Raw genomic sequence first — 18,377 nt, 5'->3', positions numbered from 1 at the left:
TCAAAGGTACTACGTGTCACTCAGGGAAGTTAAGTCAGTAGATTTACTTTTGGAACTTTGGAGAGAGCCAATCTCTGTCCTCCTGCTTCAGGTCTTTATGCTGAGCTAAGCTAAATGTCTCCTGACTACCAGCATTATAATCAAGTCCAGCTGAGACAGTCATGACCAAGACCTGAGTGTATCGAGGCTGAGACGAGTCGAAGGCTTTAGGGGGTTGAGACGAAGTCAAGACCAAGACCAAGGCAGACAAGTGGAACCTGCAAACCATAGGTACTCCTAAAGTTTATCTGAAAGATCCACATTCGCATGAAAACACTCAGTTGACACATGGAAATTCATCTTCATACACCTCTTTAATTGCCATATCTGCAGTATGTGTGTCTGTAATTATGAATGTATCAAAAACATTGTGGAGGTAATTTTTATATATTGGGGAATTTGACTTTTTTCTATGAGCAAACAAATACAAACACAAAGGAGCTGAAATGAACTTAATCTTTATTCAACTATGCTTTTCCATGTTTTACCTTCTACCATGGAAACAATCAGGAAGTACAGTATGTGTCAAACAATACTTGCAGTCATGGTCTTCAAATAAATTCCAGACTGAGTGAAAATGTGGTCGATTCGTAGATGAGACAGAGACTTTCAAAAAGTCTTGGACAGCCCTTGCTTGATTTGGTGGTTTGTACATCCTGGACTGCTGTACAAACACAGCAGTGCAACATGAAGGAGCTGCTTCTTTAGATTTTAAAGGCTTATTCTCAGCTAATGAAAAAGAACGATTCAGGGAAAGACTGCCCTTAAATAAATCTTACACACTGGACTGGAATATGATATGTTTTTGTTTGTTTTAATTCAGAGTTGTAACTGTTGTTTAGGTTCTTCTGTCTTCAACCACATAAAGGTTCACCCATCCCCCAAGATGTTCAAGTTCAGTTGAGGGAGCTCTTTTAAATAGGAACATGGACACATAAAATGTTCGAGCCTTGATTGTTGTGCTGTGTTTATCAGCTCAGTCCTTTAAGTGACTCCAGATCATGAGGGCAATTAGTCAGTCACCTCAGGCGGTGACCTGACTTCACATCAGTGATTGTCATAAATGACCAGTCTTTCTCATAAAACATGTAGTGAACATCAGTGACCAGCCATAATGCGAATTACTCCAATTAAATTGGATTTATATTACAGACGTATTACAACTACTGCCTCTGCAACAACAAAGTCGTGTTCAATGGGCCGAGGAGAGCAGAGAGAGCGCTCCCAATCTCCTTGTTGTTTTATGGTTTTCTTCCACGGGGATCATGGGAAAAAAATCCAATTTGCCCATTAATCTCATCTGGTCAGGGTCTCCGGACCTCCAGATACACCCGGGCCAGATCAAAGATGGAGGAAATACCGTGTGACAGTGGTACAGATTTCCCCAAGAGAGTTCAAACAGACCGTGATAGATAATCCAATTGAAATGGACACATCACCTTAAGGTGCTGGTTTGGGAGAATCGGTGCGTAATTTTGTTCCTTCGCCTCTCTGTTTTTTAAACATCATTCCCGAGTTATTAGTCGGACTGACTGTTGGTTTGTGTAAGGATGTAAAATAACGATGCGTCATGCTTTGGAGATCAGAAATATTTGGTACCCGAGTGTCAGTGAGGAATGGGAATGGTCTCTCACCTTTTAAGTAAATCCAAATTGTATTCCAAGTTTAGTCTTTAATGGTCAGAAAATTACTAAATGTTTACAAAATAAATAAATGACAAATGAAAGCCAGGGAACTGTATTTAGAAGCAGAAAGGTCATTATGTGATGTGGGTGTAGTTTCATGTCTCATTATTTATCACGCCAGTAAACAAATACCGGTTTCTGCATCGAGTGACCACTGTGCATCCATCGAAGTCTTGTGCGTAAAAGACGTGCATCCCTTGCCAAAAAGAAGTCCCTATCTTGTGCGCAAACGTGCCGAATCTAAGCGGGTTTGTGCGTTTTCCTGGTGACTGACATTGGCTGAGTGTCCCCGGGCTTCTTCCCTGAACGCGTCGGTGCAGTTCGAGTGAGGAGCCCATCAGCTCGGACCACATCTCAGAGCGGCGGAGCTCCGGTCTGGACGCGGGCCAAGCCTGTCTGGTGTCAAACCAGCCTGAACAGATACTCTCAGACATCTCATTTCTTCACCTCATTCCTTAGACGGGACTCTGCCCACCCCTTGTGTAAAGCAATTTAAACCTGATAGCTCATCATCTCCACTGAAAATATTTGCCGGACTATTAGACAGCCGCTCTTTCCTTTTTCCTCATAAGCGCTTCGCCACCGCGCAGAACCCGAGCCGGTCATGGCTTTTACGCGCAAACCTCCGACTGTCCTGTGATGTTATATTTTTAATCCGAGCTTGATTTGGAGATTCAACAAGTTTCGTCTTCTCATCTATTTTATATTTTTCTTTCATCCGTGGAAATGCTCCGTCCAGATCCATAAAGGACCAACGTTTGGTTAATATGAACTTATTGCCAAGTGGAATATGTTTTTATTTATCGGTGACAATCTGCTGGCTGACGGCCGGGGTCGATGCATCCTGGTGGTAAGTGTTGTGCACTGATTTAACGTCTTTATTTAAATGCTGTTCCTAGAGCCCATGCGCTGAATGCATGGCTCTCCTATTAAACTGGCACATTTACTGTGACGCGCAGAATGCGCTCCAATACGGTTAAATGTTTAATTAATCTTTAAACCAGTAGACTACCTGTAAACATGTTTTGTTTTTTTTTTACTTTGAAAAACATCTTAACAGTTAATTTTACTTGTAAAACTTTAATAAAAACGGTTTTACTTTTGTTGATATGAAACGAGAAAATGTCCTCCATGGTTTTCATTGCCGTGTTGTTGTTTTTTTTTTTTTTGTTTTTTTTTTTGAAATCCTGAAGTTGGAGACTGAATATTTGGAGAGATAAGTTTCTAGGATAAAGTCATTTGATATAATTTAATTTCTCTGTATTTGCTGTCTTTCTCTTGAATCTTTAATGAATATTTGCAAAGGTTCTGTTTCCAAATTCCAGACTTCATACTGCCTGTGATAGTGAGATACTGTTTGGACGGATAATTTCCTTTCAGTTCCCTTTTTTCATGCTGCTCTTGTATTTAATTGCTGCAGACTGCAAGTGTTCAAATTCCCTGCCAGTCTTTCATCACCTTGTTCTGCAGGTACATGGGAGTGTGGACTTGTTCAAGTGATTTCAACACAATTCTTCAGAGAACACCTTTTTGCCTTGTCGTGTCATTATCTTTCTCTCCTCTTACCTATTTTGCAGAAGTTAAATATCAAGTGTGAGTTCAGATTCATGTTCTTTAGTTTCTGTCTCAGATCATTTAGAGACTGTTAAATCAGACTCTGGACTAGGTGTTTTTGTTTCTTCCTCAATTAATGATTAAAACATTTTCTGGGATCTTAACGAGTGTCTGCTCCTCCACTCGGCAGGTACATGGGCACCCTGGGCTCCCAGGTGATGTGTGACAACATCCCTGGTCTGGTGAACAAGCAGCGCCAGCTGTGCCGCCAGCACCCGAAAGTGATGCAGGCCATCGGGGCCGGTATGAAGGACTGGATCTCGGAGTGCCAGCACCAGTTCCGCAACCACCGCTGGAACTGCAACACCACGGCCAGAGACCACAACCTGTTCGGACGTCTGTTGCTACGCAGTGAGTGGAGGGACACCTTTCTCACTTTAGCCTCAATAACATTTAATTTTAAACTAACAGGAGTTTGAAAACAAATTGAGGGAGAAACATTTTTTAATTTAGAGGCTCTGAAGTTAAAAGTTCATGTCCAGCAAGCATCCTGCCTGCTGAAGTGTCCCTGAGCAAGTCACTGAGCCTCTCTCAGCTCCAGGGCTGCAGTTGTAGTTAACTTCTGACCCCTCAGAGGGACAATAAAGTTTCAACTGTTGTGGATTAGTCAATCAAAAGAAAATAAACCGCAATCAATCATTTCAGTCATTTTTCAAGCAAAAATGTCAAACATTTGCTGGTTCTAGCTTCTAAAATGTGAAAATGTTGTGCTTTTCTGAGTCAGTAAATGAGTCTTATGAGCTTTTGACTGTTGGTTTGACTAAAGAAGCGGTTTGAAGATGTCACTTTAAGGTCTGGGAAATTGTGATGGGTATATTTAACCTTTTTTTTTTTAACAATTCATAGAATTCGTAATGTATTTTTTGAGCATACATATCGGTAGTGGAAAAGAAAAATGTTGGGTGCAGCCCTTAAGGACAGGCATGATAGAAATTACAGAAGTTTTCCCTGTAAACTTTTTTTTTTTTTAGTTTGTTGTAACCAAATAATCTTAATTTAATTTTTAATAGCTGCTTGACTGTCGTCCTTGTTTTTGTCTGTTGACATCAGATGAAAGTTACATTAAATTAAAGTTTTGAAACGCTTAATTTTTCTCTTTCTAGAGTCATATTGTCTCTCGTGATGAGATAAGTCAGAACCTAAACTTGAAAACTAGAAGATTTTGTTGGAGGAAAACATCAGCAATCTTTTGACTCCTAACCTACAGTAAATGTCACCAGTACTGAGGTAACTTTGTTTATATTGCTCACCCTTGCAGTAAATGATATCAGACGCAGGGATCTTGGTAACGACATGACGACTTCAGGTGCACAACTAAGAATAGAAAGTTGGAGAGCAGATGGCCTGCAGCAGTTGACAGTGTGCCGGTTCGTGTTTCCAGGTCATTGTGCGCTGCTGGCACCTTTGGAATTCAATCTCTGCATGATCATGTGTGTTACAGCGCTCTGCCCTGCACTAACCAACATGTTTGACCATATGTCTCAACTTAATGCTGACAAATCCTAACAACTGATTGGTTTTCAGAGTGTTGGGTAGATTTATTGCAACGCTGAGGCATCCTGGGAAACAGTTCCCTCGCAGATATCTTCTCTTCTTCACAGAGGTTGGATCACATTCCACGCCTCGTCTCACTTTACAATTGTACATTTATCACATCGACTGGTTTCTCTGTCCATGTGTTCTTATGTTGAGCCTCAGTACTTTGTTAAGGCAACTACATGACGTCTGGTATGTAGATTTAGTGCTGAAACGTTTGTCAGTGGAGGAAAAAGCAATCTGTAACAGTTTTGATGACTGAGTGATCATGTAAGTCATTTAGCAAGCATTAATACGGAATAGATACCATAATAACGTTTCCCAGATCCAGCTTCTCAGATGATAACATTTTCTCAGTTTTGCATCATTTTTATTGTATATCTTGGCTTTTTGACTGTCGGTTGAGAAAAACAAGCAATCTGAAGACATCACGTGGGACTTTTGGAAAGTGTGATGTTCATTTAAAAAAACAATTCTGACATTTTATGAAAGAAAATATACAGATTTTATAGATTTTAAAGAAACAAAAGTGATAAGTTGCAGGTTTATAGAAAAATACAAACGGTGTATACAAGTTTTGATTCAGTTTCATCATAATGATGTTTATGTTAGATCCACTTCAGCTACTGTCTCAGTAAGGAAGTTACTCTCCACTCAGCTCATTCAAATGAGGAATGGAAGAAATTTTGACTTTTTCCAAATAAAAGTAATCCCACCACTTTCAAGATCCACGTTGGGTCATTAACTCTGTTTATCTTACGGGATCATTTGCAGAAGAAGTCACCTGATTTATGGAGCTTTTCAAAGTCAAGAGAAGACACGGTCACATATTTTTTTGGGGGGGAGGGTTGTCGTGGACAATAAATGTTACAAAGAGCATGACAAATGCCTCCTCCCCTGCACTAATTAGTTGTTGCAATTAGCAGCATCAGAGACTGAAATGAAAAGCAGCCTGCTGCTGCCAGTGACAGATGTGAGGTCTGTCAAATTAAACGTGTCACTGTGCATCTCAGCAGTTAAAGTCAGTCTGTTACTCCTGTGAGGACGTGTTATAACAAGTCATAATCTTTTTTTTATTGCTTCTGGAGGATCATCAGGACCCGGCGGCCTGATGTTCCTCTCCCATGCCCTGAGATTTAACCTGTGAGGCGGATCTTTCGACTTAGTCCGTTTCATGTCGGGGCCTCTAATCGGCCGTGTGGTATTCGGACCTCCCAGCTGGGCCCCGGCCGTGTCACACAGCATTATCACGGCACATCGGGGCCCCGTCAGAAGCTCCTTATTGTCAATGTCAGCAGGCTAATTTCAAACAATTACACAGGAGTTTTTCCCTCGGTGGTGTCTTGTTCTCTCAGCGTTCTCCTCATTAACCTCGTTAGGCACGCTCAACTTAGCTGCTGGACTTGGACGCACACACTGATCACTGTATCTATAGTGTGCGTTTGCCAAGGCAGAGTGTCATCTGTAGTTTTTAAATACTAGTGTAAATACAACATCTAAGTTTCAATACTGATAACAAAACTTTTAATAGCTATCTCACCTGTATTATAGATGATTTCCTTGATTTTACCTAAAAATTGTCTAGAACTATTGACTGGAACAATAAAGTAAATATAGTTCCTTGTCAAATAACATATTTAATTGTTCTCTACGTAGATTGAATCAGGGTTGTATTGCCTGGATTTATTTATATTTATATCAATCTCGATGATAAGACACGAAAAAAATGGCGAAACCCTGTAGCTTGAAAAGCTTCTTGCCCAGGGTTTATGCTAATAACTGAGTGTGTGAGCATTTTTAGAAACTCATTTCCCCTCTCTCTCTTGTGGATTATGATGACTGGACAGTTTAGAGATTGAATGATTGATTTAAAGCAGCACTTTGTGCGATATGGCCAGAATTTTGGTTAAAAACAATTTAAAAAAGAACAAACATTATCAACAGAGTGCAATGTTGATGTCAAATAAAGCTTTGTACTGTGTTGAGGAGATGTCTACAGAAGTTAGCATGCTAACCAGTTAGCCCACCCTGTCTCATAATCCAATTTTGTCCCAGCAAGAGGCAATAGTCCGATAGCCCTCGTAGTTGCCGTAATAAATTCACAAAATAAACTCAGAAAATATCAAGAAAATGAAATACTCTTACTTATGTTTTCCTCATTAAAAGAAAAACACAACCATGCACCTTCTGAATTCAAGTTTATCTCTTTTACTCAACTAAGAAGAGTTTAATTGCCCCCTTAACCTTTCCTAAAACACACTCGCCATAGACTAACTAAATAACTTACCAACAGCAGTCTTGATTTGTCTTTCCACAATCACCTATGTTTTGGTCAAAATTAATCAATTGACACTGCTTCTCCCGTCCCTGCCGTGTCTTCACAGTCATGGTCTTAGTCAGAGCCACTGTAAAGCACCTCCATAGTTGGTCTTTGAGGCTGAGTTTTATTCCCAGTTTCGAGTCCAGTCGTGTTCAGTCTCACGTAAGGCAGGTGACTCTCCCTGTGATCTGAGTTCCAAGCCCAGACAAAGTGTTGGTCCACTGGCTCCACGGCTAACTGAGCTAATTAGCTAACAGTAGCTAGCTACAGCCAAGGATAGTGAGCAAAGAGCAGCAGTTGTTTGTTACCCTGGTGATATGCTGCCCCCTGTGTTTCCGGAGCTACCTTCAGTTTCTAGCTTTATTTTACAAATGACACCATAAATAATTGTTCTTTAAAATCATAAATTGTTTTATGGATTAAACATAAAAACATTACAGTACAATCAAAAAAGTTTATGGCTTTAAACATGTCAAAAATCCCCTTCTTCTGTGTATGTGTGTGTGTGTGCATGTGTGTCCTAACTCCTTTGCAGAAGTTAGTCACACACAGACACACACAGAAACAGACGCACACACACACACACACACACACACACACACACCCTTGTCTTTCAGCCTTTGATGTCTCTGATCTCTCATCAGTTACAAGTGGAGGGAGATCAGGGTTCTCTATCAGGGCATTGCTGGTAAACGTTTGCTGTTTGTCCATGTTGGAGGTAGATGAAGCGTTTTTCATTTCATGCCCTGCATGAAATAAAAGCTCCGAGCAGACAACAACAAACATCGGTCATACAGGTAGCAGCGGTGGCCAAACATTTGAAGGATCTCTCTGTTTGTCATGGCTTAATTGTGCCGTCAGCCAGCCTGTATCGGGAAGCGCCAGATCCAAGATCAATGAGAGATAAAACCTTTATGTTTGATTTGCATCTCACATCAGTGGAGTTTATTGATGTAGAGAAGCGTACCAGTAACTCTGCTGATCCTTTTCGGTCTCCAGTATTTGGACAGAGAATATGGTGTCAGGGTTCTGACCTCGGTGTGTAGCTCTGTATGTTTTTTAGCCAAACACGACATGGCTCGAGGGGATTCAGTCCAGACTGAAGCACCTTAGTGTTGAATGGATTGCCATGAAATGATTTTGTATATTCATATTCTGGGATATTCATGGTGCCCCAGAGGATGACTTTGGTGATCCTCTGACCTTTTCTCCAAGGCCATCATGGGGTTCACATTTGTGGTTTCGACTGAAATATCTCAGGAACTATTAAATTGATTGCCAAAAAAAACCTTGTTCTCATAGATTCAGGTCTTGTTATAATAGTTTAGGTATGGCTTTGGCCTGTTAAATGTTTTAAAATGTTTTAGAAATAAAGTAAAAATATGTTTCCCACTTTGAATTTCAAGGTAAATAAATCAGATTCTGTGCTTGACACCAAAAAAAATAATCTAGGAAGGAGCTTCTTTCGTTTACGCTATTTCCCCCTCTCCCTTCAGGCAGCCGCGAGGTGGCCTTCATGTACGCAATTTCCTCGGCTGGCGTGGTCTACACGTTGGCGCGGGCCTGCAGCCAAGGCGAGCTGGACTCCTGCTCCTGTGATCCCACCAAGAAGGGCTCATCACGGGACGCCAAGGGCTCTTTTGACTGGGGCGGCTGCAGTGACCATGTTGAGCACGCCATGCGCTTCAGCCAGGCCTTTGTGGACGCCAAAGAGAGGAAGGAGAGGGACGCCCGAGCGCTCATGAACTTGCACAACAACCGTGCCGGCAGGAAGGTCGGAAATATGGGCATGTTTGGTTTTAGAATTGTGCAAACAGGGGTTAGATGACAGATTCACAAATCATATGCAGTATGTGTGACTGGTCTTGTCTCCTTGCCAGGCGGTGAAGCGCTTCATGACTCTGGAGTGCAAATGTCACGGCGTCAGCGGCTCGTGCAGCGTTCGGACCTGCTGGCTGGCCATGTCCGACTTCAGGCGCACCGGCGACCACCTTCGCAAGAGGTACAACGGCGCCGTGCAGGTGGCCGTCAACCAGTACGGCACTGGGTTCACTGCCGCGCACACACACTTCAAACGACCCAGCAAGAATGACCTGGTGTACTTTGAGGACTCGCCAGACTACTGCATACAAGACCACAAGTCAGGTAAGCATCCTCCAAATATTTTCCTTTTTTCTTTTGGTTCTTAAACCCTCTTCAGAGTGCTCTCATACCACATTGAGTTTGGAAATGATGACTGAGTCTGACTGTAGATGAATCAGATTACAATTGTATCTAGATACACTCAACTCTCCAGCACTGATTTGGTCATTTGCTGGCCAAAAGAAATGTAGATGTTCAGATTGATATAAGGCAATATTTGGTTGTTGAGGTTTAAATTAAATGTTAAAATATTTATTATTCATTCAGAAACAGTTTCATTTAACCAAAATGTATACAAAATGTCATATTTTCATCCAAATGAACCAAAACAAAGATGTTACAGATGAACCTTCATTGTCTTCGAGCAGTTATGGTTGGCGCTAGCATGTTTTTCAACTCTCAGTGAATGTTATCATGTCACGTGTCCAGTGATGGAACAGGGACTCAGCAGATAGATCACATCAGTTGGCACTTTGTCCAGTGTAATGATGGAGGCTGTGGTTTCAGTTCGTAATGACAGTGTCTCTGCAGCAGTTGTTTCTTTCTGTGCCCTGCAGTTGAGTTGGGGAGTCCTTGTTGTTGGTAAGACATAGTGTCGACATGTGTGTCAAAATTCCAGCTGCTGTTGAACACCTGGATTGTAATTGTTTGATTTCGTCTCATTCAATCTGTCTGTATTTTTCAAATGAACTGCGGCCAGACATAAGTAAACAAATTTTGCATCACTCAGGTGTGACAGAATTATTGACCTGAGCATTTTCTTTTGGTCCGATTAAAACATAAAAACACACACATGACTTTTTTTATAGTTCTGCAGAATTTTTCTGTGAATTGATTACATGAACGCACATAAAAATTCAGATGTTTCAACCTGAGGTTTTAGTTTTTTGTACTTTACCTCCAGTATTTGTGCCCAGACAGGTAATCTGTAAAAGAAATCTGTGTCTGAGTAAAATCTGTGTTTATGTGTCTGGCTCAGAACAGGACAGTTAGACGGTGTGAGAAGGAAAATGTTTTTGTATGAAAACCGTGTGAGAGAAAGAAGAGAAGAGCTTGTGTGTGTGTGTGTGTGTGTGTGTGTGTGTGTGTGTGTGTGTGTGTGTGTGTGTGTGTGTGTTTCAGTCGGAGGTGGATGCCTGTCAGGCAGCAGATGATCCGTGGCGATCGGGTGTCGGCCAGTTTAAGACCCATTACACACTTCTGTAGGCTGAAACTTAAGAGCACCACAGATCATTATAAATCACCAGCGCTGCAAACACACACACACGCCGGAGGGCACGATTGTCCTGCAAAGAGAGGCATATTTCAGGGGCAGGTTGGATCATACAACCTAACACAACACACACACCGTGGAGGGGTTTGTGTTTGGTGTGAGATGCCTTTCTCCAAAGTTGTCTCCTGTTAGGTGTTATTTCATGAAAAATGAAGTTTTTCCTATTTTTTCCCCCCGTGTTGCATTGTGGGTAACCAATCATTGGCTAAACATGAAACAAAAACAGGCATGAGTGTGACTGAGCTGCAGGTTTTTGCACGTAAGATATATTTCTCAGGAAAAGAAACTTTGGATGATGTAGAGATCCAAACCTTGTCATGTCTTCTGTGCACTGCAGTCGATGTTCTCAGGCTCCGTCATGGTGTTTTAGGTGCCAAGACAGTTTTACGACCTTAAAGAAGCATGAAGAATGGTCCGAAGTATGGTTTTAATTTAGAGGGCAGGGCTGTTTGATGTGTGGAGATAAAAGCTGCGAGAGCGTAGTCGTGTCTCTGAGCGTGAAGGTGTCATTAAATAAGTTCCACAGTTGATTTATCTGTTGGTATTTTGCTTTTGGACGGTTTACAGACAGGAAACATGGAGGGAGGAGGAGGGTTGCAATCATAGACTGTATAAATTGTGGACGGGGGCTTCCTCTTCTGAAAATTGGAGCAAATTACAGCTCAGGCCACATTTTTACGCCCAAACCCGACCTGATCTCATCTTCCAAAAAGTTAGATTTTCTCTCTTTGCCCGTGGCTATTCCTGACTATTTAATCGCCAGGCAGGTGCTGTCAGATAAAGTTGATTTGCGACTTATAGATCCCAGGTGTGTAAGTTACAAATAGGACCCTTACGACCTGCTCAAGTAAGGGTTTCATGCTCAACATTTTTTATGAATCAAAAGTAAGCACACCATCAGAAATAATAATAATAATAAGATAAAGTTCAGGTACAAATCAAAGAACATTATCATTAATGAGGCCCACTGTGTGAACCTGAGAGTCTGGTATCCATCCTCTAAAGCCGATGCAGCAGTGCCTCGAACCTGCAGTCTTTCTAATGGCCGGCAGGAGGACATCCCACTGGTTTTAGAAGAGACGTCCGATTGTATGTAAATTTATGAAAAAATGACACTTCTTCTCACTTAACTCATCAGGTCAGTGGTCCCATTCAGAGTAAAATGGAAGATAAAGCAGGGTATGCTTTACAGCTTGGCTAGCTTGTGATTGGCAATTTGCTGACTCGGCATGCCCTCAGGTTCTCAGCCAGATCCAGTCAGGACATCTTCCCCAGCTCTACCGTCTTCTCCAAATATAATCACTTCTGTTTTCCAACCACTAAGTAGTGAAGTCTTTAGTCTGTTCATAGTGGATCAGCACTGCCTTGTTTTACAGTTTGATCAAAGTTCTTTCAGTCTCCGTTTTCACAAGACAGGAACAGTATGGCAGCCGCTTCTGCTTCATGGTTTATAGGTGAAACGCTCCTCATTCTATCAGAGAGAGACAGAGCAGTGTCTCTTTCTCTCTCGCGTTCAGACTTTGATGTATGCATGTTTCATCGCTCAGCTGTTCAGCCAAAAGTGAGGGGCTCTGGTAGAAGACAAAATGAGGAGAAGTTTAACTTTTTCCACTTTCATATTCTACCAAAATTGTAGAGATAAAAAGCTAAGCTCCCGTTTCAGTTTTACAATGAATTCACGTGACACCCACGTTATAAACTGTTGAGAGCTGTCAAACCAAACAAGATATCACCTTGGCTTTAAAAGACTGTGGTGGACATGTTTGCTTAATTTTCTGACGTTGTATAGACCAAACAATGAATCATTTTAATGAGAAGATAATCTGCAGGTTAACTGATAATGGACAGAATCATCAGCTGCGTCCCAACAGTCTGATCATGGCCTCATTGTGCTGCTGGAATCATCATCCTGATGGACCTCTGGCCCCCTTTTGGGAACAAGTAGAGGGTTCACAGCAGACATGAGGGCTTTATGTGCTGTGTGCATGTAAGCAGGGTGAGGTAACACACACACACACACGCACACAGTTTTGGCCCTGGGCCTCTCATGAGAACTTAACTCACTTGCTCTCTAAAGACTATCTCCTCTGGGACACACACAGAGTCAGGCATGTCAACTCGCTCTCAATCCTGACATGTACTGTACATCGAAAACTCTCCCTCTCTTTTAGACACGCATTTACACTCACGCTTACACACACCAACACAAACATGACGCACAGTCGCTCTTGAAACACACACTTTGAGTTATTCGCTCTTGTTCTTTCTCACATCACCCACACACACTGAACAACCTCTGAAAGACATGCAAACTTACCCTCAATCATTCTGGAAACACACACACTGAATCCTTTCTCACAGACAGATGGACACACACACACACACACACACACACACACACACACACACACACACACACACACACACACACACACAGGCTCGGAGCCCACAGAGATAGTGAGACGGCCCCTCTGTGCCTCTTTAAAGTGTGAAATCAATTTCCCTCGGCCCCGGCGAGGCTCAGGTGCTAAACTCATCTCTCGGCGCCCCCTAATCTTAATTCAATAAGCAGACGCAGAGAGAGCGAAGGCTGCGAGGAAGACTCCGGCCGTGATGTCATCTCTAGCGGGGCAGCATACCGCGGATGACGGGCGGGCGCGCTGCCAGAGAGGGGCTGGGCTTCGGGTCATGCCCAGACATATTACCTGGTGAGGGAACGGTGCAGAGACGGGCCGCACTCGCAGAGCGGAGCAGAATGTAAACACGAGCAAATTCCAGAACAATGTTCGAGATGGTACTTGAAGCCAGTGCATCATTTTTTCTGAACCTTTATTTATACAGGAGACACACATGTTCTTCTTCAGTAACACTTCACAGTCAGACAGGAGCAGTCAGTCACACCTGCACAGTGCAGCCAAAGTCCTCTGCTGGATCAACATCTGCACCGCAGCAGCTACAGCTCGCGTTTGATCTCAGTGTTTAAGATTAAAACTCAAACATATTCAAGATTGTCACAAAATTTGAAAAGACTGCAGAGTCAGTGATGCTTTTTTAATTTTACAGGGCTTCAGATATTTCATTCATCAGTTGAGATTGTCAGTCGATTTTTTTTTTGTTCGAATCTATGAAATGTCAAATTACAGATTTCTTTTCAAATTAATTCTGTACATCACCTACAGAATAAACAATTAAAAACACACCAGGGGGATCAAAAGTTGTACAAAAATATAGAAGGAATCAAAAATAAAAAAAACAAAAAAGAATTAAAATTATTGTCACATAAAGTTTGCAAGGTTGCAGGTTTTTTTTTTTTTTTTTTTACGCATTCAGATATCAAAAACATGTATTTGATACTGCTGTGAAAAGGAATTTCCATCTCAGACAATTAAGTGTAAGGTTTAAGCAGACAGTTGCAGAACTTTGGCTTTTGTTTGGCAAAACCCAAAGATATTCAATTTATAGCAATATTTTTTTTTATTTTCTTTTTTAGAGAAGCAAATCCTTTGATTTGAAAGGCTGGAACCAGAAGATTGTTTTGCATTTCACATTGATAAATGTTCAAGATTATTGTTGATTAGGATGTTGCTGTGGCTGAAGGGATTTAGGACTCTATTTAGGATGTCGGCTGGGGATCATTTTGTAATAATAATAATTATAATACAAACATTTTTAGTTATTATAATAATAATAATAATAATAATAATAATAATAATAATAATAATCATCATTTGATGCTGATCAACTAATCGGATACTAAAATGATCAAATGGCTGAAAGTGTATATGAACCCACAGTGTATGTTAGTCTGAAGCTGCTGGCTGTAGTTGTTTTCTGCTGCAGTCTGTGAACTCTGTAACACCTTCGTCTCTGAGGTGATGTAACAGGCAGAAAAGATGCCGTTGGATTGTTGTGATTTTAATGAGGTGCGGTCTGTTTGTGATGAGCGCGATGCTGTCAGCATTATCCTGTAGTGTATGTAAGAGCTCTGCTGACGCAGGGTGTGATCGCTGCTCTTTATAGACTTCTCCAGTGTCCTGTGCTGGTAAGCAGCGGAGAGAAGTTCACAGAGGTCAGATATACAGAATAGTGGGAAAGAAAGCTGATGATGTCTTTGCACAACAACCAAGTACAAATACTTCGTTACTGTACCTCAGTAGATTTTTCTGACAATTTTTTTTCTTCTGTGTGTGGAACCAAGTGAGAATTACCCAGAATGTGACTTTGATCCTGGAAATGAGACTCAACGATCGACTGTCTTTGCGATGCGATTAGCAACAGCTTGGACAAATCTTACTGATTCAACCTTTTAGCCAAATTTTATTAATATGACATGAACTTCACTTAGCTTAGCACAGAAATGGCCGGTAGACTTGCTTGTTGAAAAATGCTGTGTTTATCTTGACATAACTAATGTAAATTTGATGCATGGCATATATGGGCCCGATATTGGAAAATTGGAAGGTGTGTGTGTGTGTGTGTGGGCCAGTGAAGGGTGACATTCAGGAGAATGTGTACACGATCAGTGTGGCCAGTCTGAGGAGATAGTGCTGTGTGTGTGTGTGTGTGTGTGTGTGCGTGCAAGCGATGGATGTCTCCTGTAAAATGAAGAGCTGATGAAGAGTGGGAGTGCAGGCTGACGGCTCCTATCATCAATCTCTCATCTCTCCTCGATCCAGCGTTCATCATCTTACTCGCCCCCTCTGTCTCCTTTGCACCGTACTGCCAGAATTATACTGTGCTCTCATTGGCTCTCCATTATCGGTACAACTTCTCCGATTGGCTAATGAACCCGCCAAGTCCTGATTCCACACTGGACCGGCTTTGTTAAAGGGGGATTGTTCCTTCAAGACGTCCAAGTGATTTCCCATGATGCTTCTCACCTTTTTAGCCTGGAATAATTGTGAGTGTAGGTGTCAAACAGGAAATCTCATATTGGAAGGAAACTACTGAAATGTGTTTTTGCATTTAGTGGAGAAATCTGATGTTGTTACAGTGGGAAATGAAAATCCTACTGCTGCAGTAAAAACGGATTTATCCTCGAGTAGAAGTGAAGTTCAGCTCATCGTTCGCTTCAGTCTGGGAACAATGTTAGAGAAGAAACGTTTCTTGTGCACAAGGCTCATCATACATTGTTAAGACCATTTTTACAACATGGAATCGACATTTAAAACAGTCTGTGGGTCCTGTGATGTGCAGCATTTCCAAAAAGTTTAAACTGAGTTAGCGATTAGGGAAGCGGGAAGGAACTTCAGAAATCTAAGAAGGATTATCTTGGTATGCCCATATTTACTCATAATTCATAAAAGCTCAATGGCCTCTCTCTCTGTCTCTCTCTGTCTCTCTCTATGTCTGTCTCTCTCTGTCTGTCTCTATGTCTGTCTCTCTCTCTCTGTCTTCAGGGTCGATGGGGACAGGAGGGCGGGTCTGTAACCGGACATCACGCGGCATCGACGGCTGCGAGGTGATGTGCTGTGGTCGAGGCTACGACACCTCACGGGTCAGCCGGACCACCAAGTGTGAGTGCAAGTTCCACTGGTGCTGCGCCGTGCACTGCCGAGACTGCCACCAGCAGGTGGACGTGCACACCTGCAAGGGCCAGACGTGACTGGACGCTACTGGCCGGCTGCTCACTACATGTACGGGACTGCACATTTTCTGGGACGTTCTCCATCATCAGTGCTCAGCCTTCATTTCACTGCCCAAAGATCAGCTGTCAGTCATAGTAGATGGTCTGCTTAAGTATATGTAGGTGGCGCTCTGTCTTTGCTGCTCATGCTAGTAACTAATCTCCGAATCACTTCTGTCTGCTGGAAGATGTTGCCTTCAAAGACTCTAGACTTCAGAACGGAACATTGAATAGCTTACATCAACATGTTATAGGTTAAAAAAGTAGTGAACTGTACCTTTATTTAAATATTATAAAAAGCAACACAAACCTGTTCATACTGCAGCGACTCTCTACACCCCAACCTGGTCCTCAGAGACTGACACAGCTCTCGTTTTATGGAACTGACATCTAATGTATAAACATTTCATCATTTGGAAAGCTTCCGATTCTCCACATTGGGCTCCTGTTATACACTCATTACACTGCGCAACCTACAGTAACGGTATCAGTCTAGACCAGCAGGTTCAGCTGGGTCAATCTCGCCACATACTGTACCCCTGTACAGATGCATATAGCTGCAACAGTTTTAACACTCGTTCACCTGCAGTCAATGTTAGTCACAGATGGAACTTTTCATAGCTTCAGTTTTGTTTGTTGTGGTTTTACAACTAACATGAAGACCTACTCCAGCGTCGAGCTATGATCATTGACAGCATTAGATGAATGATACAGCCTAAAAAAAAAAAAAAAAGATGAAAATCCTTAGTGTTAAAATTACAGCAGGAAGGCTTTCCTTGCCCGTAGGTGGCAGCTTTAACATATTTGCATCTGCAGCTGTCTTTGAGAGGTGCAGGTGGGATCTGAATCTGGGATCTTATTTCCACATTTACCAAATTTATGTGACTAAAAGCTTCTAACTTGATGAATGAACACAGTAAAGAACAAACAAGATGACGTCACATTTTAAACATTGCATTTGAGGACGAGCTTGTCCTGTTGCAAGGTCTACTTCTAAAATTTGCTGTAAGACATATAATATTCTGTGGATGTAAACACACTCAGTCACTGTTAACTTTAGTCTAAATCCATCCAGCACACCGACAGACATGTTGTTAGTCTGAGTTTGAAGGAAAACTGCAGCCTGAAGAAGCCGTCTGCAAACACATCCACTTCAATAATCACTTCAACAATCTGCTGTCATGTTCTCCAGAGGTGTGAATCATCCATCATTTCTTCTCATTTCTCTGTATTTATTTACTCTCCAGTGTGTTTGTGAAGTCCTGACTGAACAGGTCACTGAGTCTGTAACTCACCTGCTCACCTGAGATGACAGATGCAACTGGCAAAACTACATTACACTGGTTCCATGTTTAAACATGACAAAGTGTCGACACACTCATTCCAAATCTCTCAGCAAAACAGTTTAACCAGACAGGCCTTCGTTTGTTTGTTTTATGTAAATATGTGGTTGTGTAAATTAAAATCAGATGTATAGCGTAAGGAACCATTACCTGTAATCAATACACACTGTTTAACTAATAAACACTCTTCACTTCCTCAGATCCGTCAGATAAGTGAAATTCCTGCTTTGTTCTAACTTGTTTTTTTTTATCATTCTAATGAATGATGATAAACTTGGTAGTCAGAATTAAATGCAGAGTTTGCTACATGGATGTCGAATCTGCTTGTGTTTCCTGTTGGATTTGTCCAGTGATGTCGCCAGTTCTCAGCAATTAAATCAGTGTGGAACGATTTATTATCAATCCATGAAGACCTCTTCAAGTCTGTGCTTCACCTACAGACCATCTACACTTTGCTGATTGTGTTTTATTTCCAACCACACTGTTTTACACGTTTGGATGTATTTATTCTTCTGGCCAGGAAGCTTTTGTTTTCTGTTGATTCTGTTTGGCATGGAAATCAAATTAACAGACAGTTGAAACTTAAGTGAGCATCCATTTTTCATTCATTTGTTCGTTTGTAGAAATGACATCATCACTCTTTGGTGACGTAGTTTAAGATTCATTTGGAAAGTCTGACAACCTGACAACGACAATGCAGACTGGGTGCTCACACAAGTTCGAGAGGGTTGGCTAAAAGGTTTTCATATAATAACTAAGAAAAACACGTTCAAACTTCTAAAATATTATTACCTTTGAT

At 41.6% G+C, this 18,377-nt stretch overlaps 1 protein-coding gene across 11 annotated transcripts; it reads left to right on the top strand.

Annotated features, from left to right (window-relative positions):
- Positions 1-969: 969 nt before the first annotated feature.
- On the top strand, positions 970-17,777 carry wnt2 (wingless-type MMTV integration site family member 2). 11 transcript variants are annotated; one of them, XR_003984892.1, is made up of 7 exons: positions 2,931-3,317; positions 3,469-3,689; positions 8,691-8,968; positions 9,075-9,339; positions 12,439-12,605; positions 13,182-13,317; positions 13,451-13,827. XR_003984892.1 is itself a non-coding variant. In XM_030425664.1 (5 exons), the coding sequence occupies exons 1-5, from the start codon at positions 2,492-2,494 to the stop codon at positions 16,212-16,214; spliced, it is 1,053 nt and encodes a 350-aa protein (XP_030281524.1). In that variant the 5' UTR covers positions 970-2,491; the 3' UTR covers positions 16,215-17,777. The 11 variants fall into 11 exon arrangements, 7 of the variants coding, with proteins under 7 accessions (XP_030281524.1, XP_030281525.1, XP_030281526.1 ...); XR_003984890.1 differs by having other exon boundaries at positions 13,182-13,366; XR_003984891.1 differs by lacking the exons at positions 13,182-13,317; positions 13,451-13,827 and adding an exon at positions 16,009-16,130.
- The last annotated feature ends 600 nt before the right edge of the window (positions 17,778-18,377 follow it).

This window comes from Sparus aurata, chromosome 8, assembly GCF_900880675.1.
Source record: "Sparus aurata chromosome 8, fSpaAur1.1, whole genome shotgun sequence".
NCBI lineage: Eukaryota > Metazoa > Chordata > Actinopteri > Spariformes > Sparidae > Sparus > Sparus aurata.
Note: the sequence above shows the minus strand (reverse complement) of the source record. Positions and strands in the feature narration are given on the sequence as shown.